Source organism: Paralichthys olivaceus, chromosome 6 (assembly GCF_024713975.1).
Source record: "Paralichthys olivaceus isolate ysfri-2021 chromosome 6, ASM2471397v2, whole genome shotgun sequence".
In the NCBI taxonomy this organism is placed as follows: domain Eukaryota; kingdom Metazoa; phylum Chordata; class Actinopteri; order Pleuronectiformes; family Paralichthyidae; genus Paralichthys; species Paralichthys olivaceus.
The window spans coordinates 19,863,693-19,888,408 of record NC_091098.1 but is presented as its reverse complement, the minus strand read 5'-3'; the positions used below and the strand labels follow the sequence as shown (position 1 = coordinate 19,888,408).

Genomic DNA, 24,716 nt, shown 5'->3' with positions numbered 1-24,716 from the left:
TAACATTACAGTAATGACTTAAGTCAGAGACTCTCCGAAAACACATGGTCAGCCAGCTTGACGTGTTGAAGACATTTTATTGCTTGTAGTATTTGTGGCCGTTTACGTACCTGAGGTAGCTTTTTTTGGGGTGGATGTAGCTGATGGTGGGGTTCTTCTCGTAAGTGTATGTGGCACTGAGCTCAGTGTTCTGACAGGAAAGGTTTTCGAACTCTACGCACACTGTCACTAAGTCGGTGTACACCTGCGAGGCTGGAGGCATGGTGCACTCAATGGTTTCATCTGTTTTCCTAAAACAGTTAGGCAACCATCAAAACCATGCTGCAAGTTATAAATACAAAAAATAGTTTCCACTTAGAATCAAAGTTTTGTTTAATGCATCTTGAAGAATTTCATACAAGCACTACTTTGGAATAAACTTTATTACAGTGAGTAGAGCTGCTAGCTTTAAACTTGACTAGAGTTGAACTTCAGTCACAAAAATTTGCTTTCAAGCCACATACTTCAGACTGAAAAAAACAAGTCTCGCAGCACAGCTTGAATGAATAGTTCTAGTTACAGCAATTTATACCAGTTATCTAAAAAATACTACGAAAGTCAAAAACTTTTTTAAATTTTGTGTAATTTAAAGCTCAGAACAAAGACTCGAGGAGCACTCTTTAATGTGCCTATAAAAACAGTGACTACAGGCAATTAGAAATAAATCATACTCACTCTTTGATGGTGCATTCCAGTGTGTTGTTGACCTTGACTCTGACCTGAGAGCCAATGTCCAGGTGTTCCCCCCTGAGGGTCACCCTGGTTCCCCCGGCACGAGAGCCCTTCCTCGGCTCCAAGGACAGCAGCTTTGGGACCTGAGCACAAATACAGCACATAACAAGACATCACACTCGTCACTAAACATCTAGCAGCTTCTGTCACTGGGAAACCCAGGCTTCCTTAAACTGTGTTTTGTTCTCTAAGATGCTTGCTACCAAATAAAATCCTTCCTTTCTGCTTTGAGGTTCAGATATCTCATCTTTATAGATTGGCTGAGACAGCTGCTGACTATAACAGTAAATGAGTGAAGAAAACTGTGAAGACAGCCCACACTGCAGAATGTTAAAGTGCTGCTGGAGCTCAGGCCTTTGGGCCCAAGCTTGTAGGACAGCTATGCCACACGAGAGAAGCAATAGTGTTCATGCATGCACATGAAAAACTGCATGACCTCACAGTCGTCTAAGCACATGCAGACACATATACATTACACACAGAGGCTCTTCACGCAACGATGAATAGTCCTGTCCAGCTCTCCTGCTACCAGCATCAGCATCCCCATTCTTTCTGAACTTTCTAGCCCCACCATGAACCTTGCCTCAAAGGAAACCTCTTATCCTCACTGACAGGATTCACTTCCTTAGCATGCACGGATGGAGGAGACCTATTGTATGTTTGTGTGTCAGAGTGGGCGTAAGGAGGCAGATGTTTCCGTATAAAGGTTTGAGGAAGGAGATTCGGCAGAGGCACATATCCTGTCTCCAAAACTGTTTTCCCTTTCTCCCACATCTTCCCCTCAAAACCCTGCGGTACAAACCTCTCTCACACTGAGCATCTCAGGGTTTAGATAAGGAAGCCCAAGAGGAGTTCCCACAACACCCCAGCGTAATGTTTGTTGTTCTGGATTTTCTTCATCCTCATGTATCAAGGAGGGCTTCAAGATCTGGGTGATTTCTCTGCGGGATGACTCACAGACAGAGCCGCTGATTTTTCCAGCACTACATTATGAAAAACTCTTTGTCTATAAACAATAGAAACAAAGCGCTTACATGGGTATTTCCACTGGCGGAATACTCTTAATCCAATGGGAGACTGTGTGGGTTGAGGTCAGTTAACACAATGCTGGCTAGTTTGCTGTGACCACTGATGGATTCAGAGCAAGGGGACATTCCAACAATCGCCATATTTGTTTTTGCTGGCAGCGAGTGCAAAATGACAATGGTGCTTAGTCGCAGCTGAGATTATTGTTTGAAGATTCCCACACATTCTCACATTCCACTCCATCTGTTAATACTCAAATGAGACACTTGGGTTTCCCAGTGGGGAGCGAGATACAGGAGAGCTTGAAGAAGAAGAAGAAGAAGAATGTGTAGGGAGAGACAAAAAGAGCAGAGAGCAAAGATCAGCAGGAGGGTAGATGGATGGAGAAGACTCACCAAGTATGAGAAGCTCTCCTTTGAAGCCCCCATCCCGCTCTGATCCACGTCCACTCGGACGATGTCTTTCTTGTCTTGCTCGGACCACCCAGTGACACACACCAGCCTGGGGAGTTCAAAATGAATGTGACCTCCTTGTTTAGTAAACACTACAATCAAATATCATAAGAGAACTCAGATATGCAGCTTATAACTAGAATTTAATAAACTAATTTAAAGAAAGAATTGCTCGACACAAATTGCATGTGAGAGGAACCAATATAAAGAGCTTGAACGCGACTGCTAAACAATGACATAATTAAACTTGGAGAATGGTGGTTATGAACTAATTCATCAAACCATATTGCATTTACATATGGAATCTAATAAAGCCTTGAGAAATCAGATATTAGGAGATGTAAAGTTCAAAGCTCCTCAGACCAGATGTGTCTAACCACGGAGGAGATTAAGGAGCTGCTGAGGCTTGTTCTCTTTGCCTCCTGGCTGTGATTAAGCCTTGTGTCATCAGTGCACGCTCTACAGGGACGGCTCGTATTAACGACACATTGGTGTACCGAGGCAGAGAGATCTACTGTTCTGGGGCCTCACTGGGATAAATGTACTAGGGGGGGAACACAACCTTTATCACCTCACATGATTCCCTTGCAGCCTGACACCCCGTCGGTTTATTTAGTCAGGTGCCTGGTGCTACATGGTTATAAATTCTCAGCTAGTGATCGGATGATTGACAGAGGAATAGCGGGGGATTTTCATAAACGGAGGACCTGTGTTTTATGTAGGAGGACCTGGCAGGACATACGATGACATAAACTGGACTGGACAGATTTGAGTCGGGTTAGGGTCAAACTGAGGGAGAAAGCTGTAACTACATGTGCTCTTAAATGCCAGGCCTGATTCTACACACACCGACATGTATTCTGCTCTGAGCGAAGCCAAACCCCAAACCACTGCAGAATTTAATGAGCCCCATTAAATCACAGATTCTCTTTATGAGTCTGAATGGCTTTTAAAAATATTCAAAACATAAACTGCATTAGTGTTTTGAAATTTGCAGGCAGGGTTGACATTCCTGATCATTAATTACAGGAGCATCAGGTAAAGAATGTAATTACATTCAAATTACACCCCTGTCAATTCAGTGCCATGAGTGCAGGCGTGCACCTATTAGAAAGAAAATGCATCATTCCACATGCTCTGATTAAAAAAAAGAAAATAAACTGAAACGTAACTGAGAGTATTCAAAGAAATCTGAGCCTGTGTCAGGCTAAACCATCATATTATATTATCTGCTATTGAACAATAATATTGTGAATTATTATGTGGAAAAAAACCCATAAAAACTAATATTTTTTGAAGCATATGACCAAAGGCTTATCAGCAGATAAAAGCTACATGAGAAGTCTGTGAAGCATTGCAACTGTACAAATACTGGGCACTTTGTGTATTATGAATTTCTACAGTGTAAATTTTATTTTACCATATGCAGTACAATCGAATATAAATTCGAACTGAATACCTAAAAACCAGATAAGTGGCAGAAAATGCATGGATGGATTGACCAATTAAAAATGATAAATTCATTGAATGTTTTGCTAGATCTGACACTGGTTGCTACAGGTCTGATGGTGATGACCCAAAAAAAAAGGATTGTACAGTTTTCTTCCACACACAATCCACACATTTCAGTGGCCTGAGCAGGGGGTCAGAGGTTCATAAATGGTGCTCAGAAAACAAACCCTTAAATTTCTTAAAAAAAACAAAAAGATCTGTTTCGTAGACATAGGGTCTACTGTCTTGTCCAGTTCTGTACCAAATAGGTACCATATTGGTGGATGACCAGTGGCTTTTCCAGGACCCTGAGAGTGAGGTTGTGTACCTCCTTCCAGATGTGTTGTGGTTTTCTAGATCCCCAAAACATTCTCAGGCCTTTTTTTTATTTTTGAAGGTGAAACCTGTTTTTTAAGTCAGACACGTTCACCCTGGTGTATGCATGTGTATGTAAGCAGTGTGTGATGTTGATCCCTGTCAAAAGAGAGGCAGACTCCCAGTAGGAACAGACAGGGCCCGGACTGACCCCTGCTCTGAGCACATTCCAGCCCATCCCCTCTGTGGAGATATTATGGGTTTCAGAGGCTGATATTTTGGCTACAACTCTGAGATGTCTGTGATCATTTCCCTTGAGTTGGTGATGAGTATCATCAACAATCAAGTCTGCGTGTTTTGATGTGAGCTTCGTCTGGGTTCTGCTAATTGCAAAGGGGCTAAGGCCACTTGAGGGTCATATCAAAATGATAGGGAGGGCAGCAGAGAAGTACTCCAGTAAATGAGGTGTGCCTACACTGACTGTGCCATTAATTAAAATGTTGACAACAAGTGAGTGGAGCACCGTCTCTCCAACGCTGCACATTTTCCTTTTGACACACAGATGTAAACTTTGACCTCGCACCACACGAGCAGACAACTGTCTCAACAGCCCCAGTAAATGAGGTCACATGTTCAGGTGTGTGTGTGTGTGTGTGTGTGTGTGTGTGTGTGTGTGTGTGTGTGTTTGTGTATGTGTGACTTTTCTGTGAGAACCAGTTTGAATTTAAATGTTCTGAATGAGCATATTTTTGGGAAACGGATCAATTTAATCTAATCCTCATTTCAAGTTTCAAGGATGTGGAATATATATTTATCTTTAGATTTTATTCTCTAAATGAGGTGTCAACTACAGTAACATCAAATATAAGATGGTTAAATAAACTTACAAATTTAAATTTGTAAACATAAAGTGCGTGCATACGTGCGTGCGTGTCTTCAAGTCAAAATGTGCTGACACTGTCAGATGCACTGACGTGTTATGATTTGTCAGTAGCACTTCCAGCGAGGAGGGTATGAGTCGCTGTCATAACAACCAACCTCAGGAGCCAATGAGGAATGACGACACAAGGTGCGATCACCGAGGGAGTGAAATGCGATTCGCTGTTTTTGACGTGCGTTTGGGGGGAATGTGTCAGGCAGCTTGAGTGACAGGTGAGACCCACAGCTCTCCCTTGAACTGGTCCTAATACAATGACTGGCTTCAGTGGAGCAAGACCAGATAAACAGTTCCAGTCAGGGAACATTACAGATACTGAATGGAAGTTTGGATGTAATTGTAGAGTTACTGACTTCCACCCAGCTCTGTTATCCCAGAATCAAAGCGGGGTCCTGCTGTCTCCATGGTGATAGTGTGATGGTCCCTGAGCTATGGCGAGACGGCAATGGAGTCATTTAAAATGAGAAGTGTGCTGCATAATAATATTTGTGAAAATTAGCCTCATGAATACATGAAAACTAAGCCATGCAGCAGGGATGTTTCTACCGTTGAAAAATTATATTGTCAAGACGTGGCAGACTTGTGGATTCTTATGATCTGAGATAGTGATTTGTCAGCAGATGTGTAGTAATGTACCTGACAATCCCTTATTTTTTCTGTCTTGTCGTTTTGACAATGTAGATTACGTAAAACATGGAGAAAAAGGAGTGGCCATACTTGCACCAGTTTGTGAATCATAATTCTTACACACGTTTGTATTACTTACTTAACAGAGACAGAGTAGAACTCGGGCAGAAGAGAACATGGCACATCTCCAATATAGACCTTCACTGCTCCAGCCCTCCGGCCCAGGTTCCTGCCCTCTATCGTCAGGAAGGTGCCTCCTTCCACCGGACCCCTCAGAGGGGAGATCTGACAGAGACACAGGGAAGTAATGAGCAGCGAGAAAGAAAAGACTGCAATATGCACAAAACAATCTGATCTCAAAAGTAGATTACCTCCCTAAAACATCCTACTATTGACGACAATGAACATGACAGAGAATGAAGAGATTGACGATACTTTCTCTGATGCTGACATGGAGTGTAGCACACACAGAGAGAGAGAGAGAGAGATAAGGACAAGTGTTCTCCTGCTGAAGACTGAGATCTAATTGAATAGACACATGGTTTAGGTATACACACACATTATGTAGAGTCTTAACCATGTCAGTCTGAGACTCTTCAGCCTCTAATCCTCCACAGCACATGCAAATAAAGAGCGGCCTAAGAGCCCTCTTCACACCCCACAAGAGACAGGCAGAGTGAGAGAGTGACGGCTAGAGAGGCGAGGTGGAGAGCACAGCGGTAAGGTGGATGAGTGTGGAGGCAATTTAGGGAACTGAGTGCCAAGAGCAGAGCGAATGCTGATGGCGGTGGAGAGAGAGCAAGGCGAATTAATGCAGTTTCATTCCCTTTCATCTGTTTTCCTGTGTCTCCTTCGTCAAATTCCTCAGTCCTATTTCTGTTGTTGTTTAGAGGCGTACTCTCACGCACCATTTCAGCCCTCGTCTTTGGTCTCTTAACTTTCCATTCAGACGCCGCAGAGAGAAAAGGAGAGGACCGTCACCTCTTCAATCACCACGGAAACACAGTTTCAAAGATAGCATCTCCGGCGCCCAGACAGAAGCTATCCGCTGTCATCTTGCCACTGTAGCATAGCAAGTCCAACGTGCTTTTTCTGAATGACCCCCTGGCTGAGCTGAGGTCACTGTGACCCCCTCGGTGTTATTATCCTGGCTCTGGCTCTATCAGAGACCGAGCTTGAAAATGAAAACAGCACTTCTGTTTCGTCTAGGTGAGAGGACAAGGTTTGGCTCTGCATCTAGATAATTTGAAGCCTGTCAGAGTGACAGAGCAGATATATAAACAATCTATTTCCCAGCTAAAAGTAAAGGTGGTCTGATGCTTTAATATCATGTGAAAACAAACTGTTGGAAACTGACTCATTACTTACAGCATTTCTTTGGAATCTACCCCACAGGAAATTATGTCAAGGTTTTTGTGGTCAACCAGTGCCTGCTTAAACTGCACTGTACTACTCCAAAACCACATACCCACGTTCTCCCATACACATGTAAATACATGGATGTATGAGCATGTAAACACATTCAAGCACCCACCCTCTCTACAAAGCTCTGCATTAAGCAGAGTTATTTATTATCACAATGCGTTTTATAGCACCTTGTGTTTCTCTGTGGCGCCATTGAGCATTGACATCTACATCAGCTGGCATGCTGTTCATTTACACCTTTTACAAGTCTGAGAGTCTTGATTTACAGCACAAACTCTGCCAGGCCTGCAGGGAGATCACAGGGTGTGAATGTGTGTCTGTAAAAACCATCCACTAGGGATGTTAGTGGTGCTATTTAAAGACATGCAAGGACTAAATTATTCTACATTCTTGTATTTAAAAATAAAAAAATACCCAGATGTGTAGGCCTTGGATACACTACCTAACTGAAAAACTCCATATGTTTTTTTTTTTGTTTTTGTTCTGAACAGACCGCTTTGAGGTCGGAGCTTTCATCTTCTTCTCCTCACTCCAGTTCCTTTGCATCACACTAATCAAGGAGGACGTGAGGACAAAAACAGGAAAAGACTTCTCACTACACTGTACTTCGCCACCCTCTCTCTGTCCGACAAGCTCTCCATCCTCTCGCCCAGACAATTTATGTCTCACCCACAGCCCTCTGTCTTTGTTCCTTTCATGCTATGGATAAACTATGCCTGGTAATTCCTGTTTTGGATGCTGAGGTATCTATAATCAATTTTTTTTTTCAAACAGTTGACAAGAACACACATAACATGAACATAACATAACATCGGAATATAGAGCTGACACAGATAGTAAATATCTCTATTGTCTTATGTTTCATAATTAAGAGGAAAAGTCAAGGGAAAACTTTAATCCTCCTCCATATTTCTAATATTACAGCGCTAGTATCTTACGTTGAGACTTTGTGTGACTAAGCAGAGCCAGGAAACAATACTTCATTATCTAAACTATACACACAGTCACCAGGACTATAAAACAAAGAACTGCTGCGGAGGGTGTGGGAATGTTTAGGGAGAGCAGGCTTGCACAGGCTATAACCCCTGTGGATTCTCTGGGAAAACATGGCTGCCAAAGCATTGCATCACACACCCAACAGAACCACAGCCCCTCTCTCCTTTCTGCAACTCATTCTCCGGAGAGAACCAGTGGGAGTGTGATTGAGTTGGGGGGGGGGGGGGGGGGCAATAGTCTGCCCACGCACAAGGCATCTCAGCCCATCTCACTTCAGTCACGTAAGAAGTTAGACTCTCATTGAGCATCCTGTTAGTCACAGTGTGCTGACAGCTACAAAGAATGAGGGATAATCGTGAATGCTTCAATATGGCCTGTTTGTGTGATAGATTGTGGGACTGTGTGTGTGTGTGTATGTGCGTGTTTGTGTGTGTGTGTATATGTGTGTGTCAGAGTGTTTGTGAGTGCGTCCGCTTTGTTCTGCTTGCTTATTCTCTTGGGCTGACCAGGTTTTATCTACAGGATGTTGAGGCCGACTGGGTCTCATGTGAACCGTGCTTCCCATGCCTGCCTACCGTGGCTCCGCTGGTATAAAGTTCGATAGCAGGGAAAAAAGCTAACTCCGGTAATCGTGACAGCCGTTCTTGACGTGACCGAAGTCAGATCATGTGAAAGATAAACACTCTTTAATTCCTTTTACCAGTCTGGTTTAGCTCTTCTTGTGACAACATATCTTAAATCCCTCATGTTTCTTATTTGCTTTCTAGTTTCTGTGGTTTTCTACACAGAAAACCTGACACATATAGCTTTCATAGCCAAATCTAAACAGTTTAAACACGTACTGCAGTAACACGGGAAAGAAGGTGTTTCCCATGCTGTCCTGAGAGATTGTAGATCAACTGGGCTGCATCCCCAGAGGCCCACGGCTAAGTGAGTGTTAGTGTTAATACTGAGTGATCTGCTTTAATGAGACTCTATTCAAACATTCCCCTCAGCAGCTGACACTGGACAGACAGAGCATGGGGGCACCGCATCATGTGAGTGACCCCATGATTCACCATTTTATGGCTTCAAAATAGAGCCTGGAGGCTACAAAAAGGAGGTGTGTGTGTGTGTGTGTGTGTGTGTGTGTGTGTGTGTGTGTGTGTGTGTGTGTGTGTGTGTGTTTGTGTGTGTGTGTGGGTGTGTGTGTGGGTGTGTGGGTGGAGGGGGTTATGAATGCAAGCGTTTATGGTTAACCTGTGATCTTACCTTGTGGATCTCAGGAGCTGGGCATTGATCGCTGATTTGCTGGCAATCATCCCGCGGCCTGCAGCCGTTCTCACACCAGCCACAGAGGTGGCCCTGATCCTCCCGGCCCCAGCATTGGGAACAGTCTGAACTACCTACTCCACAGTTGTACACCTCCACTAGAAGGAGATGAGAGGTAGAGGAGAGAGAAAGAGTCAATCAATGTAATGTAGATTTACTGAAATGTGTTTGCCCTGTCTGACCAACCTAAAGTGCAGCAACTAAGATTATTTTATACGTTTTGCATAGAGTCTCCTATGAACCACTTGGGCTGTCTGCTCTAAATAAACAGCACAAGTATTTGTCAGATGATATATTCATGGCTATAAAAAAAGGAGCCAGGAAAAAAGACAGCTAGTGGAGGAGAACAAAGTCAGCGAGAAACAGATGATTGTGTACATGTTCCAATGTGCCTCCCAGTGAGAAGTCCCATTTGTATCGCTGCATGTGCATTTGTGTGCATATTGCAGTGTCCCTGTGTGTGTGATAAAGAGTCTGTTGTTTTAGAATTTGATGACTATGCATGTTACGAAGCGACAATCGTGTCCATTAACAGCAGAGAGAGTCTGGCAGCTGCCCAGGGCCGTTGTTCACATGGTAGACACATGGACTGTGAACAGCACATCTGGAACTGGGGAAGGCAAGGGCTGGCTTGTAGCTGCACACTAGACAATGCGCCAAGTTCAACAACACGCACGGCACTTTTCATCATCTCACTGTTGTCATGGAGCTCAAATTGTATTTGCAACAATACAGATGGACATGGCTTGTAAGACGCATTGATAACACCTTATACTGCAGCTCCCTATGCCCGATAATAATTATATGTAAATAGACGGTAGGAGAATGTGATATTATGGCAAATTACTAGCTCTTGGTAAATTATGTGTTGCAATAGACAAATTACTATTATTGCAAGTGAAAGGCAGTTTAAAACTGTTTGTCCCAGTAAGCGATTCTTTATTTTTTACCAGGTGTAATCAAATCTTCCAATCTCATCAGAAAATATCCGTGTACAGGTGACATGCACTCTGAGAGCGACGGTGGCAGCTATGTTGGATTTTGTCTTGTTTTTGCGGCTGTCTATAATTACAGTGCAAGTATAAGAGAGCTGAGCGAACAGCTGAAGCGTAACAGATGGCGATTGTATTTTTCATCTGCTTTCTTTTACACATCTACAAAAGCATGGGTGTAATGTCTTACCTTTCATGGGCTGCGGGCTGTCGATGAAAACATCCTCCCCCTGCTCAGTGATGAATTCTCTCCTTCTCAGATTGAGGTGGTAAACCTGACTCCTCTGGTTAGTGGACAGCTACATGGACAGAAACAAAAACAACTTACAAACAGGACTTAAACCTCAGATTTATGATCCCACTGAGGCTGTAAATTCACAGTAAATTATTTAGAAATTAGCTGATCTTTAGTCATAGCTGGTAAATTCACTCACTAGTTATAAATCATTGTCTATACTTACAGTCACTCCACTGCACTTGACAGTTGAGCTGTTGAGCCATGTGGCCTCATATTGCTGCTCTGTCCCAAAGTCACAGTCCAGCTCCTCCCCCTGCCATGCAAAACACTTACTTTAATAAAGGTTCAGTATTTTAACAGTTAAAAGTGAGCAAATTGCACTACTATGCTGTTCTCAGACTGATATAATCAGTGCTATAGTATTCAGAAATTAGAGAAATGTACACAGCTTGCTTCAGCAGTGAAATGTTCTTCCAAACATTGTCTGGTAACAATTTACACATCTGAAAATGTACCAGGAAACTGAAATAACCCACAATAATTGTCCCTGCCAGGAAAAGATGAAATCCATTCAAAATTCATATTCATAAACATCTGGACTCCCACACCTCTGCAAAGTCATCTGGGAACCAGAATAATGAATATGAATTTATTCTTCATATAATGGGTACTGAGTTTAACTGAGAAAAGTACATGAGAAGTCAGGACCATAATGAAAACTAAGATAGGTTAAAGCACTAAAGGATAAGTACTTAAAGAGGAGGGAATCATTTCCCAGTGAATCCAGCCGGCTTTATTTAGTGTACTTTGATCGCCTTCTCCAGGACTTGGCTAAATCTTTATGACACAAGAGAACCTTGATTTTTTTTTTTTTTATTGCATCTGGCAGGTATTTTTTTAAAGAAAAAAGAAAAAACACGTTCTCAGTTCTTATATTTAGTCTAAGAAAAAAAGACAATCTTCCAAGCATCTGCTGTATGTTTTCATAGAAATGTTTATAAATGTTATTTTAAGTTATTTATATTAAGTTTGTCGTTCAATAAAAATAAAATAAAAAATTGTCGTGGGAACCAAACCAAAATTCACCACAGATTCCACAATGGCAACACTTGATATGACCAACTGCTCTGTTGACTTGTCAACAAAATAAAGACATTATTCAAACAACATTGGTTTGAATAAACTTTCACAATAAAGACGAATATGAGGGAACAATCACATCCAGGCTTTGTTTGTCTGGGTTTTGTGACTCGTTGTCTGTCACCATAGCAACACACCAGGAGAGGGCTTGAAAAGGCCAGCGAGGGTTAGGCATGTGTGACTGACCACACCTGGCAACCAGTCAGCACTGGAATTCTTAGGGGATCCTGCTAGTGTCCTTATCGACCTATGCAGGATCAGCGTCTGACTCACTCCGTGTGGATTAAGGATGAGAAAAGGCATTTAGAAAAACTGATCTGAGAAGACTAGCTGAATTTAAAATGAACACCAGCGAATAAAGCCCCTGCCATGTGTGCTGCCTTAGTCCGACCGCTCATTGTACAGTGTGCTGACGAAGACACAACTCAGCTAGTCACAGTCAGATACCCAAGGCATGGTGGGCTCAGACAGCTGAGCAGTAAGCAAAATAAGCATAAAGATACTCGCTCATCTCTGTCTCACAACACGGAGATCACCCAAATTCAAGCATCGTTCATGCACTGACCCACATCAACGCACACAAATATCCATCTGTGTTTATCTCAGCTTGAAGCGAACACACCACATGTTTCGGTTTTATTCCAATCATTCTCACAACATGCATTTTGGAAAAAGTCCAGATCTGACTCCATAGCTGAAAGTTGTCTGTAGTACCTCCTGGATGTTGCTGAGGGATATGGTGAAGTCCTGGGCCATTTCTGATGGCGTAGGAGGTACCTCTGAGATGACCAGACTCGGACAGGAAGCTGCATTCTGTGGTGAGATGGGGTGTAGGGGGCAGGAAGTGACATATAGTAGTTAAAGAAAACAATGGCTCCCCTGCACACATCCGCAATCCCAAAATACCTGTCCTGTTTATCTGGAGGAGGAGGAAATGAGAGGGTGAAGTCGCGCTCTGAGGGAAACAACAATAGCTTCAAATAGAGGGACGATGAGGGATTAGAAAAACAGACTCAGAGGCCGGACACCCTGATGGACTCAGTAGAGCAGGAAAAAAAAATTATCTTCCTCTTATGACCCACATTAAGACCTTCTTTGTCATGTTTAAAAATAACCTATATTTTAAATAACCGATGGTGACCTAAAAAGAAAACCCCTCCTTTGTTTTAATGTGTCTGTTTCTCTGTATCTCGGGGTCTGAAGCTGCATTCCTGACTAAGATTTATTGTGTTTGCTTCAAGAAAAGCAATGATGTCTTGTTTAAAAAAGAGCACTCCTGTCCTTTTTGGGGGATCTTGTGATATAAGGGCGAACATTAAACACACAAGGCAGTCAACACTTAAACAGTAGACCAGCAGCTGACCAGAGGGACTGTGAGTCACATCATCTCCCCTCTGACTGGGTCCTGTAATATGACTGAGCACAGTCAGAACCTGACCCAGGGGTCACAGTCTGCTGAGAGGATGCCGCCACTCACAGGGTGAGGGGGCCTGACAGGGCAATATAACTCCAGGGGGAACTAGAATAACACGATGGCTGACCTAGTCTTGATGTTTTCAGGGACATGCTGAACGTATGATTGAATCTGTGGAGCTTTAATTGGTTTCAATGAGGCTCCACGAGTTTTGGATGAATTCCTTAGTTTCACAGCCCTTTCATGTGCTCGTGCCAAACCTATTACACAATTTGGTTCGTTTGCTTTCCACCCTTTGGGGCTTTTTATTGCCAAACATACCTAGATAATCCCTTTGTGCAGTCACCTACTTAAAACAAAGTGATAAATACAAACACAGCAGAAAATGTAGGTGTAGAATTGTCTCTTCGCTGGCAGTCTTGACATTTCAGTGAAAATTCCTCGCAAAAACAGGGGCACGGAGAATCTACTCTCTAACATGCTGGGACACCAAACTAAAGACAGAAACTCAAGAGGAGGTCAGAGGAACTTTAAATGGCACATTACTCTGTTATAGGTCTGTAAAAACAGAACTACCTGATATTTTATAGCTGGTTTCAACATTCATACTTAGAGTAGTTAAGACATTTAACTACAACTGTAGTTAAACTGTTCTTGCCTTAACCTGTCTGGACTCAAATTAATTACAGGACACTCAATGTTGGACAGCACAGTCTGGATCTGAATATTATGAGATCCTCTGGGCATATGTTTGGTTGATGGATTAGAAAAAGGGACAATTACTCACCTCCAGCAGGTTGTGCTTCGAGTTATCTTTGGCCGAGACACAGAGGTGTTTCTCGTGGTCCCAGTAACACTTCCACCTTGTGCTCAGGCAGCTCATACATCTGACACAGATGGAGACACACATACACACACATACAAACACAGTTGAGAAACAAGGATTAAATAAACTGGAGGCCCCCCCCCGTATCTCACTCTGATCTAGTCCCATGAAGTAAATATGCTTTTTCAAACGCTGAGTGTGTGTGTGTCAGACTGTGATGCATTTGGAGTCTAACACAGACTGTAGCTGAACTGATTACAGGCATCAAAGTTTAGCTTTATTAAAAGGAAGCAATGATTAGTCACAGTAGCAGACACATTCATTCCACACTTACAACATAGGCAGGAAGTCAAACAGGGCCAATCTGCTCGAGATGAAACAAAGCACTTCTCTATAAAAACTCAGTCACTAATGCTGGAGGAATATGGCCCATAACATACAGAATGGTGAGGTGGAATAAGGACGCATCATTCATTGAACAGCGCACATAAAAAGGGCTTTGGAGAGGTTAATGATAATGTGTGTGCTTTCTCCTGCATTTCTATCTTTGTGAAATCCTTTTAGACCCTAACACGTAGGTCCATCAGCAGCTTAGTACTCCCTTCAATTTATGCTCATTTGTCCAAGAAATGTCAACATTGAGTATATGAAAATATGTTGGGTGGGAGTGACTTGTGACAAGTCCAAAAGTTTAAAAGGTCTGTGTTTGTGAGGGGAGGTCTGTCTCCTTGAGTTCAAAGGGCTGTTTAATGGTTTGGACCCAGTTTAAGATTAAAGGAGGAGTCTGGTAAAATTGTATATTTTCCTTACTGTCAAAAAATTCTATGCAAAGACCAAAACCAACAAATGATTTCGGCCCTACTAACAAATACCGCCTGTGTAATTAAATCCTGACATAGTTTATTTGTCTATGCTGTAGACTTCTTGAGATCCAAAAACTATTAAACACATCAATGTGCCACATTATTGAACTGAGAGACATTTGTCTTTATTGTGAGGAACAGGGACAAAGTTTATTTTGAATTGAGCCCATGTTCACTCATAAGGCTGCTATAACTTCTCTTATACTTACATTTACTAAAAACTACAGTTCCCAGCTGTGGTAGAAAATTACTATGGCTCTTTCTTTAATCAAATTTGAATTAAAACATAAAGAAGATGATCGGAATGGATCCCAGAGCCAAAGACAATGCAGGGACAGAAAAGGAGTGCAGCCACACAGGCAGCTGATGTGAAAGTAAAATGACTCTTTATTATGAAGACCAGGCTCACAGGTAGTTAGGCCGCCGGCAGGCAGGCGAGTAAAGAGTCTTTTCTGCTTAGGAACGCTCCTAAGTGAGTGAAACGATCCAGAAGTATTTAAGTGGCAGCCATGATAAGGGCTGGTTGAATTCTTTAAATGATGAGGAAAGGACCTTCAAAGCTTCCTTTCTTATCTGCTTTAGCATCTGATACCAGGACCAACCATTATGAAAGCATAATGCTATTCCTAGTGGAAGCAACATTTAAAACAATGCATCCTATGGCTGCACAAGGGCAGAGCCACGTCAATGAAGAAACATCAGATTTATTTTTGTGACATAATTTAAAACTGATGGAAATCCTCACACAATTGGCTGAGCTCCTTCTCTTGCATATTTGTGCAGTAAGGGGTAATGTTGAAGCTTGAAGAACAAGCATATTCAATTCCTTTTTCACAATGTCATCATATGAACAAAGTATTATACACATAAACATAATTTCAATGAATCCTCTCCATTGTGGAATGCACCATAAATTAATTTTCTCCACTTGACAACTGTATAAAAGAGGTCAGAAGCACCCATGACAGGAAACTCCATAAACTATGTTTGAGTATAATTTACTTTGCATGGTCCATTGCTCTGTTCCTTATTTTTATGAGCCTGCACAGCGAAATAGCTGGAAGCAGTGTTTTGTTTTCGCCCTCGTGTGTGCATGTGTGTATATAACTGAACAACACACAGATGGATTTTCCCCAAACTTGGGGGATGATCACTTGCTAGGGAATGTCCATATGGTTTATTTTTGGATTATCATATACACTGCTCAAAAAAATGAAGGGAACACACATCAGATCTTGATGAACAAATAATTCAACTGGAAAATCTTTACTGATGTACATTGTATAATTTGTGGAGAACAAAATAGCGCAACAACATCTTACTTTTGTCTCTCCAATCCCTGCTGTACCTTTCATTTGCATCAACGCAGGTGAAATTGAGTCACAATCACTTGTGCTTCCAAATGGACAGATTGATATTTTACTGAATTGGTGTTATACTGTGACGATTTAGTGTCCCCTTCAATTTTTTGAGGAGTGATGTATAAATTATGTCATTATGACCTATTATTTCAATATAAAAGGTTAGTATTGCCCGCCTTGCTCAGTTCCTGTCATAATAACAGCTCAACATTTCAATTCTGTTTGGTTTGTTCGATTTTTTACAATACTATCTATTTTGTTGTTAATTTAAAATATTATTTCATAGGAAGTGAGAATCTGTAGGACACCTTACATTTTAGGTGTACAGTACTGAGTTTGTCACTCTGCTTATCTTCCACGTTTTATAAATAAAGTTGGTTTAAAAGAAAATCCCAGTGCAAGTCCGGTCAGATTTTCTTTTCTTAACTCATACATTCTTCCTCACATCCTTCCATGACCTCAGGATGTTTTCCATTGAGGTCAAAGAAAAGTGATTAGGAAAAGATATTTTTTTAAACTTTTTTCGACCACAGCCTGGGAAAAATAAGAAAAGTCCAGGAACATCTGGTGGGCATGTCGAAGTGTGAAGGGAGACAGAAGCAGAAAGACCAACACAAAGCTATGGATGAGATATTAACTCTCACTAAAAAGCCACACAGATAGTTTTAGTTTCCCGAGATGCTGAAGTGTGCGTGTGTGCGTGTCCTCACTAAAAGTGGAACACCTCCAATGTGCAGTGTGCATGTGTAAGTGGATTGTCTGTGCCACTGTTTTGCCTCTGGGAAGAGACAGATGTCCCACACTGGGAATGATATCACCTCCAGTGATAGCAGCTCTCTGAGGGGATCTAGATTGGGGGAGTACAGTGGGTGTAAGAGCATGCAGAAACATGATTGAAACGTGTGTGTGTGTGTGTGTGTGTGTGTGTGTGTGTGTGTGTGTGTGTGTGTGTGTGTGTGTGTGTGTGTGTGTGTGTGTGTGTGTGTGTGTGTGTTCTGATTAAAAGCAGACGGCCCCCTCAAGGCTCTTATCAGCTGCAGCTTTTCTGTTTTCCCTGACTCCCTTTCTGTTTCACTAAAACACCTATACAACACCACTAACACCACCCATGAACATGTTCTCTCACACACACACCCTCTCTTTCTCTCTCTCTCTTTCTCTGTCTCTCTCTTTCTCCCTCTCTGCTTGAACTGACACTTACAGTAAACACCCTATGGCACTGTCCATCTCAAGTCATAATGACCACTCACGCAAACACACACACACACACGTACACTAAATACACAGTCAGGCTCGCACTCTCAGGGCCTCTCAGTGGACACAGCGGTTAAACACACATCCTCAATCACGTCTCTGTCAAAGAGAAATACGTCCAGAAGAAAAGACCAGTTTTGGGGGGAGGCAGCAGAGAAGGACAGGACGAGTGGAGCAAACGGACAAAGACAGAGGAAGAAAGAGAGGGAGGGAAAAAAAAGAAAAGTACAGGGAGACATATAAAAAAACAAATAAAGTGTGAGTGTGAGTGTGGCTGAGAGACATAAAGAGTGAGAGGGCGATTGAGTGGTCTGTCCTACAGGCTGTTTGGTGAGACTGGAATGCTACAGGTCTGGTTGTCATTAACACTTTGCCTGACCACTTTGAAGGGGTCATGGGAGCACTGGCTACAAATACATTCACACACAACAAACACAGTCACACGGATTATCTGAAAAACACACAACTTGATTCAGTACACGGATAAAGGCTTCTTACAGCTGAAATTTTCCTCTACATTGATAAATCATTGTTCAAACTTCTACCAATAACATTTTGTCAGATTTACCTTGATAATGATAAATGAAGCGATGACTTTCTTTTTATTACAGCCGTGGATGATATTTCCACTTTAACGTAGGCTTGATTTATTACAGTAGGACGAGTTCAGCATGTGAAAAACCCTAAGTGAGGGCTTTTATCCATAAAGCAGAAAACAAAGAGACTCCACTATCTGGTTTCATTGAGGGGATGTGGCTCATAAGACTTTCTTCAGGGATTATTAAAAAACAGCTTGAAGTGACTAAAATCTGATAGAGTATAGCAGCTCCGCAGTTTGCAGCCCATTGCTCATCCTGTGAGAATGGCACTTTGCTCATTATCACCTTCAACAAACCACCATCTAATTTCACACTCCCGGACCTCGCAGAGCACCGAGGCCGTGTGCACATATTGGGTGCAGTCTTGCACACATGTACCTGCAACTGCTGTGTTCGCACCTCAACAACTGAACAAAAGAACACACCCAAACAGTCAATCTCACACACACACACACAAACACACACACATATATGTCCCTCTAAGACTAAGCCCATCAGATATGGTGGATCCTCTGACACGGTCCAACATGCAGGAGGAAGCCAGCTGGTTCGCCTCCAGACATGAGAAAACCCTTTTTGTGACCGGGCCATACAAGTCGTAGTCCTTCACAAAAGCACACATCAAGATGACCAGCAAGACAAACATATCCAATTTCCTTTGGTTTAATGCTTACAGCATATCAATCCAAAATTTTATCCTGCACGGAGAATTCCTGAGCAAGCCAAACACACAATAAACCCTCTGAGAGGATGTGTCGCCAGTATTTACCAACGGAGGCCTAAAGAGGAAACCAGGGAAAAAACACGAGAGGAAGACTTTAGAGACAAAGGCCTTTGAGACAAATAGAGTGGAGAAGCTTTGTTGTCTTTCACCTTCCAGTTATATTTGCTCATCTACAATGCCACAGAGATTTAAGATGACATTTGGCCGACATTTATACCACAGCTTGGCGGAGCCCAATGTTTAGGAACAGCCATAATCTTAGTTTATTGGTATTTAGGTCTCATTAGGGAAGATTTGATCCTGCAAATAAATAGCCAGTGGCTCAAGGTCTCGAGAGTGGTTGTATACAGTTTGATAGTTTAATCCAGTGGCTCCCAAACTAGGGGTCAAGGCCCTTCAAAGGGTCAAAAGATATATCTGAGGGAGCATGCACTACTTAAGAAGTTTACAGTGCATTTAGAAACTTTTCATCCACTTAGTGTATTAACTTAAAAGTAAGGGATCAGAATGACGCTGTGAGTTGGCCACGCATCACAAACAGTGAATATATCAAGAGTTTGAGATAAACAGTGTTGACAATGGATGTGTGACTCACGACATCTTGGGGTGTATTGCTCCAGTCCTCTCGCAATCATAGATGATGAAGCTCCCAGATACAACAGATGTGCCATTCACTTTTATCGCAACAGAAACAGTCAAATGATCTGCAGAAACAAAGGCATGTAAACAAACCTGCATGTGTCAAGCAGTCAAGTTGGTATCACTTTAATAACACAAACTAGATAGCGAGATTTGGCTGCGATTTGAAAGACAAAAGGGGAAATTGCATTTGTTGCAATAAAGCTCAACATCTTATATAATAACAGAATCACATGCTGTAACTGTAATTGTATTGGGTGGAAAAATAGGACTGGCAATAATGCAAATACAGGCTTGTTTTCAGTCTCACCTGTGCCCGGCAGAATTGGTTGGTAGTTTTCTCTTGGGAGCAGAGGACAAGTCTGGATCTGAGCGGAGCCAGAGTCCAGGTGCACCGTGGCAGCTGTCTCAACACCCGGCCCATATTCACACTCCACCCGGGAGCCGACCAGATCCGGAACGCTGCCATTTATCAGGATGCCGACATTCTACGTTGGGAAAAATGATAGGAGCATAAATATAAATAACTGCTGATCTTTTATTTCAGTGGAAATGAATCACAAATTCAGTTCCACATGCCCACACGTGTATTTAAATCCAGTGTATGTACAGTTGGTCTTTGGGGGAGGGTAAATTGTGCTGGCGTTACCTAAAGTTTGTTCAGGAGTTCAGGCAGAGAAATAGAAAAGCCTGAGGTGTAATGAAGAAACAGATGGCACAGTGCTACATTCACATCTAAATCTGGCTATGTGATGAAGTATGACAGACGTATAATGAGAAACATAACACCACACTGACATGACTGAATTTCGGCTTAAATTATTTCAATGTGAGAAAAAAAAGGGCGGATGGAGGAGGAGAGAGAGGTGTTGGGTGGCAAAGAGGAAAAGATGACATATTCTGGAGCTCAGCAGATACGAGCTGAGGTGGCCGGTAACGTGTGCGAACAAGTCTTAAAAGTCTGCTCCATTGTTCGGTGGAATTGATCATTTCCTGCCCAAAGCCCTGACTTCCTGCCTGCTGCTTCCTGTTTGGGGAGACAACCTTGAGACGAGCTTCCTGCGACTCTAGAGGATGCCTGTGGATTGGGCAGCTGCTGGATCTATTACAGAGCAGCCACAATGACCTACATAACAACCAACTATCTGCAATTAATGAACCAATTAATGACCTGTCGTCTCTCAGCCTCCTCTTATTATGAGCTGTAATTAAAGGTCAAATATATTCCAAGTGTCAGACATCACTGAGCTGTTATTATGCTTCTGTTACACAATTTACTGACTGGAAGAAATTATCCAAAACAACACAGAATATGTTATTATCTTTTTTACGAGTGTCACACCAACCCTCATGGGTTAACAAGAAAAGCAAGGTTGCAGTGGTCAAACCTTCCATTACATTTAACACTTTTTACAAATTATCTGCCTACTCTGCCAAGTTCCCTTTTTAAAGCACAAACTCAAGCACAAAGTTTTTCCATGATCAGCAAACCAGAGGAAATTTGTACAAAGAGGACATTTTACCAAGTTTATGCCATGAATATATTCTATCAAACTCTTGAGAGTTATTAAACCTGCCTGAATGATGTAACAAGGGAAGGAGATAAGTACTTCTTGCAGATTATCACTCAACACAGAGTTGGTGCACAAGTTGCTAACATCATCACTTATAAGCCAATGAACATGTTTTTACAATCAGCTCTGAATAGTTCATGTCAAATGTTACATTTTGTCCCGAGTAAACTGCACATCTATCTTTCGCAAGTGCCTAACACCAGACTTTTTATGATCTTTTAAAAATTATTCATAGGCCTGTCACACCTGATCATTTTTGTTATTGTGCAAATATTAGAGAGGTGTCAAGGTATTGTTCAAATGCTGTAGACAGACAATTACAACACATGTTGTTGACAGCATCTGGTTTTTTTTCCACATTCTGACTTCAAAGCATATGAACAGACTGAAGTTGGAACGATATCACAACTTGAGAAATGGGACCTTTCGAGGAGCATGTGAATGCACAGTAACTCGCACTCAGTATTTGATAGTTTGTCTGCATCCAACACTCACACTGCAAAAGATGAAGGTGAAGTGTTGCTCATCACACTTTTATATTTATGCCACAGAGACTCACATAAGGGTGGCTGTGGCAGTTAATGCTCCTGATCCTAATAATAATAATAATGCAATAATATTAATACATATTATTACAGTTTATAGTTACTTTATACCAATCTTTATTAGATAGTACTTTTGCAATTGAAATTGAAGTAATGACTGTACTGTCCGAACAGGAAACAGGCTAAAAACACAAAAGGCTATAAACACAAAACCACAACCATGTATGTATCGCCTAAATCTATTTTTTTTCATCAGCCAGTTTCTGAGTCAGTCAGCCACTGGGGACTGAAATGTCCCCAGCAGAAGCTGCAGAGTGAGCACTTCTTGCTTTCATGCTGCTCTCCTGAGGTAAAATCATCAATTGTCCTGTTCGCCTAGTGAAGATGGCTGTAGCGGCTACAGGCAGCTGCAGACCCCAGACCCAGTGTGAGACTGACAGAGTGACTTAATACAATAAAGTCTCTGGCTTTTGTTTGATAACTAGTGTTAGCAAAATAATGTTGAAGCACATCTCTGTTGTTATCGCTTATTAGCTTGGGAGTATACAGTAAATATTTAGTCAACTTTACATAAAACCTAGAATATACTATTCAGGCGAGGGGTAGAGTAGTGGAGGCAGCTGCAACAGCAAACAGTGTTAGCATGACTTTATCAGCAGGGTAATAATAATAGTGTTTATAACAATAGTAGTGGTGGTGGTGGAGGTCATGAGAGGACTGATACATGAGACAATACACTGCCCCCACTGATCACAGCAGCAGTCATGTGTATTTGAGGGTGTGATTGCAATAACATGAAGGGACCTGAAAATACCTTGATATCTGCAGAGATGCTGATCTCCGGAGGTGTCAGGGTCATAGAAGGACACTGCTGAGGGCCCTCACCCATGCTGATCCAAGTGCGTGCCAGCAGCCCTTGAGCACACTCCTTCTGGATGGTACATCTGCACAGAAAGTAACAGGGAAAGTTAAAATTTATGTCTAGGTATATTTATCAAACCATATCAAAGCTATCTTGGATGAGATAAGATTGCAGCACAAAGACACGAAGTGTAGGTTACCTTCACAATCTCAGTAAGAATTCCAGAAATCGCTTCTCTGAATGTGTAACGCATACATCAAGAACTGTTCGTGTTATTCGCTTCACACTTGGCATGCTTATTTCCTTGTCCCAAGGAGGTGCTATGTCAAATTTAGTGCAATATCAATATGCAACAGGCAACCATTGCTCTGGTGGTGGCTGGGACTGTCAGCCTGTCACACCTCAGCTCAATTACTGTAGTCCATCCAAACAGGCAGGTTTAGAATGGAAGCACTAGTATACTGAATGTCATGGTAAGACAACAGATGTTGCACATTTCCTAGTTAAAATGCAAAAAAAAAAACTTAGCCACATCAGATTACAAACAATATCTTAATTTCTTGTAAACTTTGAAGCTGGTAATGAAGACCCAACCAGCCACCGCACTTCCATGCTGGTATGGGAACGCAGAGTTTGAAGGTCAGTATTTTATCCTTTGTGAGGAGAGCAGGAACGTTTGTGTTTTCATTTCATTTCAGGACTTCACAAATTCTCACCGTAGGGTTTCATGGTCTGCTTCCCACAGATTTATGAGGTGCTCTGGTCTCCTAATGTCACACTCAGACCTCGGCTGTCAGTTTGTCTGGCTCAACACAAGAGACTACTTGACTCTCGGTCACACGCATTGCTATGGCAACCCAGCCCGCAGATGCTTAGATCAGGGGCCTGTTACCAAAAGTTGAATAAAACAAACTTATTTTAGGTGTGTGGACCATGTGCCTCTATGAATGCGTGTTTGTATATGTCGAAATTCATAGAGCATACAGTGTGTGTGCGCGCCTCTTTGTGAGTATAATGAATGTGTAGGACAGAAGAATTTTAAAAGGTCATTCAACAAACAAGGTGGCTTCACATTCTGACGACTGCTTCACTGATGAGCTTCACCGGCTGTTGGCACAGACCTCTGTTCATCTGCAGTGTGCACTGGAAGGACAAAGTGACCACAGAGGGAGGAGAAACCAAAGAGGCCTCATTTACCAGCATCCTAACATGCCACGTAATGAGTTTGGCACATCCCACTTCCCATTCACACTGTCACAGTTGTTTTAAAATAAAGCATGTGTCTGTCCGCGTGCCTGCATGTGTTAGTGTTTGTGTCGGAGGAGAGTGAACGTCCAGATTCTCAGTCCCATCTGCACAAAAGGACTGAAAGGGGCCGTGAGGTCGGTTGCTGAACTAAAAATAGAACTGAGAGGCTGCACAGGCCATACAAAAAATCCCCTCGACACAAACAAACTAATAAACTCTGAGACATTCTCAGCAAAGTCAACGGTCACACAACAGTGGGTCGAAATATAAACAGTCTAATAAGCTGAAATTATACTATTCGTGCAGGTATTGATTTGATTTTCATCCTGAAAGATGTTTAGAGTGTAGCTGGGTGTTTCATGAAATTGTTTTGATGCTGCTGTCAGTATGATGCATGGGTTTCAGTGTAGATTCCAAAATGATCCTTTTTTTCCCCCCCAAACTTATCCAGAGGTTGGTCCGACACAAAACTGAAAAGTCACAACTTTTAGATGGATTGGCACAAGAGTTTAATTAAGACTTTCAAGGTCCACAGAGGCCAAACCCCTTATCATTCTGGTGAATGTCAGCATCGGTTAAAGGAAAATCAATTTGTCCAACTTTTTGTTGATGACACTTGGTGCTATGTAGCTAATGTCAGCATGCTAATGACAACTCAACCATAATGAACAGAACTCCCCAAAGTAATGAGTAAGTCTGTAAGTTATAGCAAAGGATATGAGGAGAAATAGCCACATGATCACTCAACCAACGTTAATCTTAGTGAACAAAAGGTTGCTGTGGGCAACACCGTCATGCAAAAGTTGAATCTGACTCACCTGTACTTGACTGTCTATCGAAAAACACACATTTCCAATGACTCAGGGTTTGTTCAATTGTTTCAACACGTTGGTCATGAATATACTGTGAATACACTGGTTTTGTGTTTATAGCCTTTTGTGTTTTTAGCCTGTTTCCTGTTTGGACAGTACAGTTATTACTTCAATTTCAATTGCAAAAGTAAAATAATAATGTCCAGTTAGCATGCTAGCCCCCAAATGTGAGCAAACGAGTTCAGAGAGCAAACATTAGCATCAGGTCTGTGAA

The 24,716-nt window shown here is 42.0% G+C and overlaps 1 protein-coding gene across 1 annotated transcript in view; it reads right to left on the bottom strand.

Moving 5' to 3' along the window:
- Positions 1–24,716, bottom strand: part of plxnd1 (plexin D1) — a 60,760-nt gene that overhangs the window by 23,154 nt on the left and 12,890 nt on the right. Inside the window, exons 5-16 of the mRNA XM_020096292.2 lie at positions 22,335–22,464; positions 19,712–19,889; positions 19,358–19,466; positions 13,923–14,022; positions 12,436–12,534; positions 10,805–10,894; positions 10,534–10,642; positions 9,292–9,449; positions 5,759–5,904; positions 2,193–2,298; positions 715–854; positions 111–290 (exon numbers count right to left, since the gene is read on the bottom strand). Coding sequence (XP_019951851.2) covers positions 111–290; positions 715–854; positions 2,193–2,298; positions 5,759–5,904; positions 9,292–9,449; positions 10,534–10,642; positions 10,805–10,894; positions 12,436–12,534; positions 13,923–14,022; positions 19,358–19,466; positions 19,712–19,889; positions 22,335–22,464 — 1,545 coding nt within the window. The remainder of the gene's footprint in view (positions 1–110; positions 291–714; positions 855–2,192; positions 2,299–5,758; positions 5,905–9,291; positions 9,450–10,533; positions 10,643–10,804; positions 10,895–12,435; positions 12,535–13,922; positions 14,023–19,357; positions 19,467–19,711; positions 19,890–22,334; positions 22,465–24,716) is intronic.